Raw genomic sequence first — 12415 nt, forward strand, 5'->3', positions numbered from 1 at the left:
GCTTCTTGAGCAGGTAGGCTTTGGGGAAGGCCTTGCCACACTGTGTGCAGGTGAATGGCCTCGGCCCTGAAGCCATACCCAATGTCAGGGCATTCTCACCACCCACAAGCCCACCAGCTGCCAGCCCACAGACCACCCTACCCGTGGACCCCTCACCTCCCTGCTACCCACCTATGTGACCTCTCTTGTGGGCCTCCAGCGTGGCTGCCGTTGGGAAAGTCTCACTGCACTGAGGGCACGGGTGGGTCCTGGGCACAGTGGCAGCCTCACTGGCCACCTGCTGGGAGACCACGGACCAACTCCAGTACCTACTGCCTTCCGGGCCTTAGGTAAGGAGGGAGTAATAGTCTAGGGAACAGTTAAGCATAAAGCAGCGCTGCTTTTCAAGCCAGCATGGTGCTGCATGCCTGGAATTCCAGTACCCAGCAGAAGCCGGAGAACCAAGAATTGAGGCCAACACTGTAAATTTGAAGCAATCTAGATTATACTAGACTGTTTCTCAAAAGTCAGAAAAAAAGCCTAAATAAAATGAATGAGGCAGCTAGCAGCCCCCTATCCCCACCCCCCACTCTACCCCCACCTCCACCCCTGCATGAGAAGCAGACTTTGGGTCAGCCCCATCAGAAGGAACCTGCCAGTAACAGAAACCTACTGTGTCTATCTGCTCCACCTTCAGCAGTGGCAGCTCTGGGGGTCCATCTCCCAGGGACTGGGGACTGGAGCCAGAGGGAGGGGCTGGCTCCAGAGTGCTCTCCTCCCCAGTGACCCTCTCAAGGACGATGCCAGAATTCTGCATGGCCTGATGTAGCAGGTTCTCATGGCTGTTCTCACTGGAACAGGGAAGCTCCTCAGAGCCTGGGGACTGTAAGGGAGGTGGAGGGAAAGAAGGAAGGAGAGGTCTGCCAGGCAGCCCAGCTCAGGGCGCCCATCCCCTTCCCCCACACGGCAGACTCCTGACAGGCCCATCTCTGGAGCCCCATGCTGCACAGCCAGCTGCCTTTGTTCTCCCTAGACTTGAACTCACGCTCCTTGCTGCTTCCCTGCCTTGACATGCTATCTACACAGTTCTCACCACAACCTGATGTGTTTTCTTGGGGTGGGGCAGGAGGTAAGCTTGTCCTGGTCCTACTGAAGGCAAGATCTGAACACAACCTGGCACTGTGATCAAAGCTTAGAAGCAGCACCTACCTCTGGGGTCAGGGCTTTCATGCCCAGGGGAAGCTCCTGCATTTGGACATGGACTTCATGGATGACAGTGCCCTTGGCATCTGTCACCAAGTGAATCACAGGTGATGTCTCCATGGGTTCTCCTGCCACTGATGATGTCACTGTCCCCACAGTGGAGGCACTGGACCCTTTAAGGCAGAGTTCAATGTGTCCTTGAAGAGCCTGGTAGCCAATTTGGGGAACCCCAGTCCCAGGAACTCGGGCAGGCTGCCTCTCCCCCAAGCTGACCTGCAGGCACTTCCTCTTTGCCCACAGCTGTGTCCTTGCTTATACTGAAGCGGATCTTTTCTGTGCACGGAGTGAGAGATTTGAGGTGCCGAGTCAGTGCGCCTGACTCTCGGAAACTCTTTCCACACTTGGCACATTTGTAGGGGCGCTCATCTGTAGAGAGAACAGTCAGCCCCCGGTGGGAGATGGACAATGTCCTGTGTTGAGGGGACACCAGGTCTTTTCATCTAGAAGGATACAGGCAAGCTGTAGGGTCCCCTAGAGCCAACCAGCAGGTTACTTAGTGTAGCTCTAACCCCCTCTTCACATACCAGTGTGCCGTCGGTGGTGCCGGATGAGAGAGCCCTTGGTCCGAAAGGAGGCCCCACAGAGCTTGCACTCATGGTCCTTGCGGCTGCTGTGTGTTACCATGTGGGCCTTGAGGATGCTGCCCTGTGAGGAAGGGCAGTAAGGCTCAAGGCACTTCACTGGATAGGAACAGGGAGGGGAGCCAGTGGGCCGTGGGCCCCAGGGGCTCACCGTTTTGAAGGTCTTGTGACATAGCATGCACACGTAGCGGCCTTCCTTGTTCACCAGCAGCTTGACTTGGGCCTGCTCGCCCTCCCCAATAAGCCCAAGTTCCTGATGGTTAGGACTGCCTGGAGCCTCTGCCATCTCGCCATCCCCTGGCTCTGCCTCAGCAGCCACAATGACCTCTTTGATGTGCCCACTTCCTGAGGGAGAGGCAAGTTAACATGAGCCTCAAGACCTATCACAGCCCTGTCCATAAGGATCCCTCCACAGGAGTCCACTGGAAGCCACAGAACTAACTAGGTCATGCACCACCCCAGTCCTAGTGCTTAAAACTTAGATCCAATCTGCACCGAGGGAAATCCATGCAGCAGCCATTACAGGCAACCTAACATGGTAGAGAGACCACGTCCAATTCAGTAGAGCTGTCTGACGGACACAAAGACTGTGCCCAATATGGACACTCTCCATGAGGAGATATCCCATCCCCTATGCCAAGAGACACAGGGGCTCAGTCCTACAACAGGATACCCATGTAAATAGGCAGTGGACATCCTAGGTCAGCTCCCTGCGTTTTTTTCTGCTGGATGGTCCCAATCCCGACAATATAAAGGAGAGAGAATTCTGGAGGCTGTCTGTTGGCCTTGGCTGTCAGTGGGTAGACAGGCAGGCCTCGCCAGATCCATGCGCTGAACTGCCTGCAGAAACCTGACACTGAGATAGCTAGAGAAGAGAGTGTCAGGATTTTGCAGTTCCCGGAGGATGCTGAGGAGCCACACTACAAACACACTTCACATTTTCTGCTCAGAGGTGATGAGTGGGAACTAGCTGAGCCATCTCCATCCCCTGGCTGTGTTTTGACAAGCCATTCTCTCAAAACAGAATGAGTGAGCACCATGACTCAAACAATTAAGGGCATCTCTCGCCCATGCTCCAGCCCAGTGCTCAAAAAAGTCCCTTCTCAAAGGACAGGCCTGATGGGTGAGGAACACAGGTGCACCAGCCCAAGAGGAAATTCCTTTGTACTAGACAGGATGCAGAGAACCTAGAGCTGATACTCTGCCACCCCACGCAGCCCCTACTGACCAGCCCACTCCCTTTTCTTTACCCAGGTCATCAGAAATGCTGGCGGCCCCTGGACCCCCTCCCCTGGGGTGCCTGCAAAGAATACAGAAAGCAGAGGTCTCTGAAGAGGGGATGCTGTACTACGCCAAAGCTTAAAATGACTGGAGGTTGGGAGTGGGTGGCAAAGGACCCAGCTGGTAGAGCCTGGTTACACATCAGAACCCAAACACCACCACCCACCATAGAAACTAAACTATGTGCCAGGGCCCCACCCCCATGTGACAACATTCCAAAGTCTGAGTGTCAAGGGGTGAGTCTCCCTGTTGCAGGGACATTGAGAAAGGCAGCAGAAACTCAGACAGGTGTGCAGGGGCCTCCTCGGGAAGAGTGATGTGTTCAGAGGCCTCCTTCCTCAACAGAGCTTTCTGCTTCCTGTCCCAGCTGAATGTCAGAGCTTCTCAGGGTCAAGCTCTATCGTGTCTCAATCCCTTCCTGCCCACCTGCCCATTCATCCACCTGCCCTGGTCCCAGCAGAGCACTGGGCATTATCTTCCCAACATCCATTATCCTTCAATGGCTTTTGAACACTTATCCCTTTCCTGAACTCAGTCTCTTGACCCCTCCACCTGACCAAGCCCAGAATGCCCTTTGAATGCTCCCTGGCTCCTCAGCAAAGTCTCCAATTAATGAGCACTTGACCCAACCCAGGCCTCTCAGTAGCCCTTTTCCACGGCAGTCAGTGAGCACTTCAATTGAAAGCATTAGCCATCAAAGAGGCTTGGCGTTATATGCTCATAAAGCCCAACAAGAACCAGAGCACCAATCCTCATGCCAGTGTAAACAAGCAGAGGGACAGGAAGGAATGATCAGGTGGCAGAGGAGTGCAGAAGATGCTAGGGAGGACCAGGACAGAGGTGGCCTGCAAATGCACGGGAGAGAGACAAGTTCACAGTGATGTACACCCCCAAGATTCCCAATGCCTACAAGTACTCTGGGCAGTAAGAAATGTCCTGGACCCCCCTTCCTAAAAGAGCACAGTGGCTACTGATCCTCCTCTTGAAGGGACTGCCTAGGGGAAGGCTCACAGAAGGTTTAGGCAGGCCTGTGTGGACAGGCCTGGCTCTTGGGAGAGTAAAGGATATGAGCAGTGGAGATCCTCCAGCCCTGACATAATCAGCCATCAAGCAATCCCTTAGAATTGAGGGTGACCCGTGGATAGCTGGCTTACCAACAAGGTCAGGAGCATGGCTGATGTCTTCTGCTAGAGAGGTGGCCTCCACCACGATGTGGGCCACAGTGATGGGTTCCTCTGGACCTCCCTCTGCTGCTGTGGGTACCACCTGTCAATGTGGTCACAAACAGATGCAGAATTCAAAGAAGAACCCCCACTCCCTCTGTAGAAGAAGGGGACTTCCTTCTAGTTCAGTCTATGTCCTACAGGAAGGCTGTAGGGTGGGCTCCTGAAGGAGCATGGCTCTAAGCCTGACTCGCAGCCTGGCCCCAGAGTCTGGGTCAGTCCCAATCAGTCTAACACCTCTTGACTACCATGGCCTGGACACAGATCAGAGGGCATAAACAGTGAGGGTTTGCAGCTAGCCCAGCTGTAGGAGTGCAGTAACCCCCACCCCACCAGCACAGCTAGACGGTCAGAAGAAAGGACTCCATGGCTGTGAAGACATAGGGAGGGGGCAAGTAATAAGGGCAGGACTGGAGAGTTAGTCCTTTTCTACTGCGGTCTGTACGGCTCCCTACTCAGAGCCTGAGGCCACTGACATTCCTGGCAAAGCTCCTCAGCCTTCCTAACGCCACATGATATAATACAAGTTCCTCAAGGCGGGCATGGTGACCCCCCAACCATAAAATTATTTTTGTTGCTACTTTATATCTGTAACCTTACTACTATTATGAATCATAATGTACATACTTGTGTTTTCTAATGGTCTTGGGTGACCCTGTGAAAGGATTGTTTGACAACTCCAAAAGGGTCACAACCCACAGGTTGAGAACCACTGACCTAGAGGCTCCCTTGTCTTGGAGCAAGAGTACTAGAGACTGAACCTGTAGCCTTACGCAGGATAAATAGACATTCTACTATAGAGCTATATTCCTAGGCTTCTTTTCATTTGTAAAAATATAAAAGATGTATTTATTTTTATTTTACATATGAGTGTTTTGCGTGTGTGTGTGTGTGTGTGTGTGTGTGTGTGTGTGTGTGTATGTGTATGTATGTATGTATGTATGTATGTATGTACGTACATACACCACATGTGTGCCTAGTACCCACAAAGGCCAGAAAGAGGGCATCAGAATCCATAGAACTGGAGTAACAGATGGTTGTGAGCTGCTATACAAGTGCTGGGACTGAACCTGAGTTCTCTGAAAGAACAGCAAGTGCTTGCTCTTAACCACTGAGTCATTACTCCAACCTCCTTTATATTATTATTTTGAATCTAAGTTGTCTAAGACAGCCTCAAACTTACACTGTAGCCCAAGTTGGCCTTAAACTTGAAATCCTTCTGCAGTAGGCCTTAAACTTGAAATCCTTCTGCAGTAGCCTCCTCTGTAGCTGGGATCACAGACTTATACTACCAGTCCTGGCCAGAACCTCTTCTAAATTCTACCCAATAAGACTGATGAGAGAGGACCCATCTCATAGGGATGCTGTCTAATTTAGTAAGAGAGTGAGTACATCCCCAAACATATCACTGGGATCCAATCAAGTGGCTTATCTTCCTTTGGTACCAGGACCCAGAAGGGCCTACTTCAAGAGATCCCTGGGAACCATATGTATAGGACAGGAGATGAGGAAAAAGACAAAAGTTTCCATGATCTCTAAAGCTAAGAGATCCTCACACACAAGAAAGGAAACACACACACACACACACACACACACCTATAGCTATGTGGGCTGCTGAGGTTAAGTTACCCCAGGCCATGGAAAGCACCACAACCCTCTTACTAGTACAGCCTGGTCTACACAGGTTGGTCAAAACACCCTGTTTCACAAATGAGTCAAATCAGAGGAGTGAGGACGGGAGCAGCTCGCATGGACTCACCTCCTGGTCCAGCAGTGCAGTGGTGGCAGGGGTGGTGGGCAGGGCCTCTTGTGGGGCCCGATGGCAGGTCTTCTGAATCTTGTGCTGGACAAAGTCCTCCAAGGCAGTGAATTCCACTTGGCAGCGGCCACATCTGTGCACATCATCCTCATCTGCAATAAGCCTGATGTCAAAGGGACTGGCAGCAATCAGGGTCTCATCCAGCTTCCCTTCAAGGCTGAGACAAGAGATACCCAAGGATGGCCTCAAACCAGAGTTGGTATGCCTGCTCACCCAGGGGCTGCTGGGAACACATTGGAGCATCCAAGGCTGGGGAAGTCTAAGGTCTAACCCCATCCTTTAGCGGTCTACAGAAGCAAGGCCTCCCAGAAAGACCAGCATTCTGTACAGAGTTACCCTGACCACACATTTATCCTGTAAGGATTACACTGAAGCTGTCATATCCAAAGTCCCCACCTTCCAGCCCAGGGAGGGAGAGGCTGGGAGGCACAGGAACTCACCCAAGCAAGCTTGGAGACAGCAGAGGACCCAAATTTAAGATTATTGGGGAGTTGGGGATGTAGCTCAATGGTAGAGCACTTGCCTAGCATGTGTAAGACCTCTGAGTTTGGATCCCCAGAATTTAAAAAATTTAGGACTGCTTGTGATTGAATGTGTAAGCATCTCGCTTGCCATCCTGAAATTATTTCCACATCTTGAGAAGAATAAAGTGGGCTAATTAGTATATCTGGTGCACAACAAGGACTTTTAGAAGGTTGATATTCATAAAGAACTAGCTAATAGGCCAGCTTTTAAAAACACAGACTAGCAGGAGCCCTCACCCCTGACCAATCCTACTATTTTGTATATGTATGCACACAGTGCTGAAAACCAGCTTTGAACATGCTAAGCAAACAATTCTACCACTGGAACACACCCAAACCCTGCCTCTTCCTTTCTCTCTTCTGATGCTACATTGCCCCATTGGGCATCCTGCTCCAGAATTTACTCCAGGCATAAAGCAGTCCAAAGCAGTTACACATGCACATCAACTGCATCTGGGCCCCTCACTAGCAGGAGACACTTCCTCCTCACTGAACCCCTAATGTATAATGACTACAGAAGAATTGTTTTTGGGAGCTGGAAAGATGGCTCAGTGGTTAAGAGGACTGGCTGCTGGCTGCTCTTCCAGAGGACCCAGGTTCAATCCCCAGCACACATGGCAGCTCATAACTGTCTGTAACTCCAGTTCCAGGGGATCTGACACCAATGCACATGAAATAAAATTATAAAAAAATTTCTCTCTCTCTCTCTCTCTCTCTCTCTCTCTCTCTCTCTCTCTCTCTCTCTCTCTTTTTGGAGACAGGGCTTTTCTGTGTAGCCCTGGCTGTCCTGGAACTCACTCTGTAAACCAGGCTGGCCTCGAACTCACAAATCCGCTTGCCTCTGCCTCTCAAGTACTGGGATTAAAGGCGTGCGCCCAGCCATTTGCGCCCAGCCATTTACATTTATTAACTACTGTGTAAGTGCTGGGAATTGAACCCAGGTCCTCTGCAAGAGCAACAAGCACTTTGTTATTGTTGTTTGGTTTTGTTTTGTTTTTCAAGACAGGGTTTCTCTGTGTAGCCCTGGCTGTTCTGGAACTCACTCGGTAGACCAGACTGGCTACAAACTGAGAGATCTGCCTGCCTCTGCCTCCCAAGTGCTGGGATTAATAAAGGCATGCGCCACCCAGCTGCAACAAGTACTCTTAACCACTGAACCATCCTTCCAACTCAGCACCTAAGAATTTAACCAAATCATGCCAACACCCCGGGAAAGGGATGACTTAGTCCATCCTAGAGAGACTGCTAAGGTTCGAGGTCACTGAACTGAGCCAGACTCAGCTTCCACAACAGTCTGCCAGGTTCCACTGTCTTATACTCAGTCCCACATCAAAGTCAAACCCAGCCTGGGACAAGGAGGAGTCAAGACAAATTAATGACCAAATAAGAGGCCAAACCTAAGCTATGACAGGCCCATAAGCCACCTGAAAGAGGGTGGTGCCCTCCACTCGGCTCATACTCACAAACCAAGCACTGGAGTGCCTTACCCCTCCCAACCCACTCATTTAGAGTCTGACTCAGCACCAAGATGTTGATACTGAAGGAGCCCCTGACCCAGAAAAGGACACACCTATCCCATTTCACAATGAGGAAAGACCATAAACCAGCAGTTCTCAACAGGTGGGTCTGGACCCCTTGGTGGTCGGTATCAGATATTTACATTACAACTCATAACAGTAGCAAACTTGCTGTCATGAAGTAGCAACAGCACAATTTTCTGGCTAGGAGTTCCACAACATGAGGAACTGTATTAAAGGTTGGAAGCATTAGGAAGGCTGAGAACCACTGTAATGAGTAGACCCAAGAACCTACAAGCACATGCCTCTATCCCAGCAAGGGGGAGACTGAGGCAGGACGATCTCTGTGAGTTCAAGGCTAGCCAAATCTACATAGTGAGACCATGTCTTAAAAACAAAAACAAAAAAAAAAACCCAGAAACTCCAAAGAGTTCCCTGAGACTGTAACTGACTCTCTCCAAGCTGAAATAAGAGAGAGAGAAAAAAAAAATGGGACTGAATCCTTTCGTGACCAAGAACAGCAATATACCAATAATACGAGCCAAACCACTTCCTGTCTGGTCAAATCTACAGCTCCGTGGAACTAATGCACAGTTCATATCCAAACAATCTCTGAAAGACATCAGTACCTAGAGAAGTAATCCTTAGTTTACCCAACCCAGCCCTCAGCATACAGACACAACTTTAACTCTTTCCCATCCTCTTAGGAAAAATTAAAGGGTTTAAGAGAGGAGCTAGGGCCCTGGCTCCAATCTGATCCTGACAGGAACCTGTAGGACGACCTAACAACTTTACAACCCTTGAGCCCCAATTATCCTCATCTCTGAAGTGAAGAGTAGTAATAATAGCTCTCCTTTCGAGGTTGGTTTAAGGAATGGCAAAAGTCGGATAGAGCGGGGGTGTTCGGCACATTCCTGGAATCGTCGCTCCACCCCGTGGGGAAGACCCGGGTCCTCAGTGGGGCGGTGCGGCCTCTCCGGGTCAGGTCCCTAATCCCTTCTGACAGGGCGGCCCGCCTCCAGCTCCGCCCGGGCTGAGGCCGCAGTGGCAGAGGGGACGCGGGAGCTGGGGCTTAGGAGCGCTTTAGAGGGGGCGAGCGACATTTGTTTGGCCAGATCTAGCTTGGGGGCCGGAGGAACGGGCTCCCTGTGAGCCTCTGCGTTGAGCCCGGCGGGCGAGAGGTCGGAGGGGGAACCTGTGAGAGTCGTGGAGGCTTACTGACGTCTCCTCGAGGAGCCCGGACTCGGGCAGAGCCGCCCGCGCCCGGGCCGCACCGGGCTTCTGCAGCCTCGTTACCTTCCTCGCTGAAAGGCGCCGGGAGCCCAAGGAAGCCGCCGGAGGACAAGGCCGCCGCCGCCACCCCGCCCTCGCCCGCCTCACGCCCGGCTTCGGCCCGGGCTTCTGCCGTATGAGCGGCCGTCACCCGCACTTCCATCGCGCCCTCCATGTCGCAACGCGCCACAGGAAGATGGCGGATTTACGACCATGTCGTCATAACAACGGGCCGACCCGGGGCTGCGTGTCCTACAGGCAGGGGGCGGGACGAGAACGAATTTGACTGACAGGCAAGGAGGTGGGGATGCGGATTGCGGTCCAGCTCGTAGGCAGGGGCGGGGCTTGGCGCTCCGGGAGCCTGCAGCGCGGGACTTGAGGGCAGAAGCGCGTGCGGCTGGTCGTGTTAAGTTGGTGGGACTTGGCTGAGGGTGAACTATCCGTGAAGTAAAGAACTCTCCTTCTCTCTCACTGTTTTTTTGTTTTTTAATGTGTATGGATAGTTTGTTTGCATACATGTCTGTGCACCACGTGCTTGCCTGGCGCCCGCCGAGCCCAGAAGAGGGTGTCTGATCCGGAACTGGAATTACAGATGAAGTTACATGTAGGTATTGGAAGTTGAACCTGGATACTCTGGAATAACAGCCAATGTGCTCTTAGCCACCCGGAGAATCTGAACTCTTTAGGGTCACTACCCAATATAGAATTCTGGACTCAGACCAGGTTTGCAATGTCAGAATTCCCGGGGCATAAGAAAAAAACTCCACTTGGAGATAGTTCTTGTGCCCCTTTCCAAAAACTTTTAGTTTTAAGTTTTGAAAAGTATACATAAAAATGGCCATTTGTGGGGGCTGGTGAGATGGCTCAGCAGATAAGAGCACTGACTGCTCTACCAAAGGCCCTGAGTTCAGATCCCAGCGACCACATGGTGGCTCACAACCATCTGTAATGGGATCTAATGCCCTCTTCTGTTGTGTCTGAAGATAGCTACAGTGTACTTATTTATAATAATAAATAAATCTTTTTTAAAAATGGCCATTTGTGACATTTACTACTGACCGTTGTTGAGCCCTCATCACCAAACTGGTTAACTGATTGGTTTGTGTGTTGATCTGAGACAAGGTCTGGCTTTGTAGCTCCCCATGGCTGGTAACCTGGTGCTGGAAATATGTCTGACTTAGTTCTAGAACATTTTCATCATCAAAACCTGTACCGACTGTAGCTCAGTTTGGTAGCCAGCTCACATACCAAGCACAAAATGAATAAAATAAAATAATTTTTTATTATTAAAAAATAATAAAAATTAATCAGGTTAATTCCAGCATTTAGGGGAAGTGGAGGCAAGAGTTCAAGTTCATCCTTAGCTAAATAGGGAGTTCAAAGCCAAACTAGGACATAAGAGAAGGGGGAAAAGGGAGAAGAGAAACAGAAAGAGAATTATTGAATAATATTACATTGTATAAGCAATGTATTTATATTTCATTTACATTCAACTTGTGTCTATCATTTTGGCTAACATAAAGTGTTGCTGTGAACATACTTATATAATTTGACTTTTTTTTTTGTATTGTTTGCAAGTCCCTTTTATTTATTTTTATTTATTTTCCTTCTCACTCCTGCCCAAAGATTTATTATATGTAAATATACTGTAGCTATCTTCAGACACACCAGAAGAGGGCATCAGATCTCATTACAGATGGTTGTGAGCCACTATGTGGTTGCTGGGATTTGAACTCAGGACCTTCAGAAGAAGAAGGTAGTGCTCTTAACCACTGAGCCATCTCTCCAGCCCTTATTTTTATTTATTTTCTTAAAGATTTATTTATTTTATGTATATAAGTACACTGTAGCTAGCTATACAGATGGTTGTGAGCCTTCATGTGGTTGTTGGGAATTGAATTTCGGACTTCTGCTCACTCTGGTCTGCCCCGCTGGCTCAGATCCAAAGATTTATTTATTATTATAAATAAGTATACTATAGCTGTCTTCAGATGCACCAGAAGAGGGCGTCAGATCTCATTACGGGTGGTTGATTCTGGGATTTGAACTCAGGACCTTTGGAAGAACAGTCAGTGCTCTTCCCTGCTGAGCCATCTTGCCAGCCCACCTTATTTTTAAGTAGCTTCTTGAAACTATTGCTGGGTTAATCCTCTTAAGATAGCAATCATGGGGCTCATGAGATGGCTGCTACCTGTCATCTGCCACCAAGCCTAGCGACCTGAGTTTGATCCCCAGGACCCACAAAGAGGATGATGGCCTCTAAACTTCACATGCACCCTGTGGCAAGCAAACATCCACACACATATGCAACACTCACTTGCATATACACAAGTGCTGTGTGCATGCACACACATACACATTAAAATATAGGGTTTTTGTTTTAAGATACCAGTCATCAGATGGCCCATCAGGTAAAAGCAGTTTCCTCCTAGGCTTGATGACCTGTGTTCAATCCCTAAGAGCCGCATGATGGGAGGAGACAACCAACTTGCACAAATTGTACTCTGACCCGCACACACATTCCATGGCACAAACCATACACACACACAAATAAAATAGGCAAATGTAACTTTAAGATCTCAGAAGCATGATACTAATAAAAGCTATGAAAAGCCCTGAAGGTTCAATCCAAGCCACACTGAGGCGATAAATGCATGCATATCCACCTGACACACTAGTAAATACACACAAATTTTAAGAGAGTTAAAGGGGAGGTAGAGAGATGGCTCAGCAGTTAAGAGCACTGTCTAAAGGAGCTAAAACCATAAGGTGGAAAAAAGACAGCATTTTCAATAAATGGTGCTGGCTCAACTGGCAGTTAGCATGTAGAAGAATGCAAATCGATCCATTCCTATCTCCTTGTACAAAACTAAGTCCAAGTGGATCAGGGACCTCCACATAAAATCAGATACACTGAAACTAATAGAAAAGAAAGTGGGGAAGAGCCTCGAGCACA

At 49.6% G+C, this 12415-nt stretch overlaps 1 protein-coding gene across 1 annotated transcript in view; it reads right to left on the reverse strand.

Annotated features, from left to right (window-relative positions):
- E4f1 (E4F transcription factor 1) overlaps positions 1-9713 on the reverse strand; it is an 11346-nt gene extending 1633 nt beyond the window's left edge. Inside the window, exons 1-10 of the mRNA XM_031352029.1 lie at positions 9484-9713; positions 6087-6238; positions 4259-4370; positions 1975-2168; positions 1767-1887; positions 1456-1608; positions 1189-1355; positions 653-862; positions 172-277; positions 2-66 (exon numbers count right to left, since the gene is read on the reverse strand). Coding sequence (XP_031207889.1) covers positions 2-66; positions 172-277; positions 653-862; positions 1189-1355; positions 1456-1608; positions 1767-1887; positions 1975-2168; positions 4259-4370; positions 6087-6238; positions 9484-9634 — 1431 coding nt within the window. The 5' untranslated portion in view covers positions 9635-9713. The remainder of the gene's footprint in view (position 1; positions 67-171; positions 278-652; positions 863-1188; positions 1356-1455; positions 1609-1766; positions 1888-1974; positions 2169-4258; positions 4371-6086; positions 6239-9483) is intronic.
- Between the last annotated feature and the right edge of the window lie 2702 nt (positions 9714-12415).

Source organism: Mastomys coucha, unplaced genomic scaffold (genome assembly GCF_008632895.1).
Source record: "Mastomys coucha isolate ucsf_1 unplaced genomic scaffold, UCSF_Mcou_1 pScaffold5, whole genome shotgun sequence".
Lineage (NCBI taxonomy): Eukaryota > Metazoa > Chordata > Mammalia > Rodentia > Muridae > Mastomys > Mastomys coucha.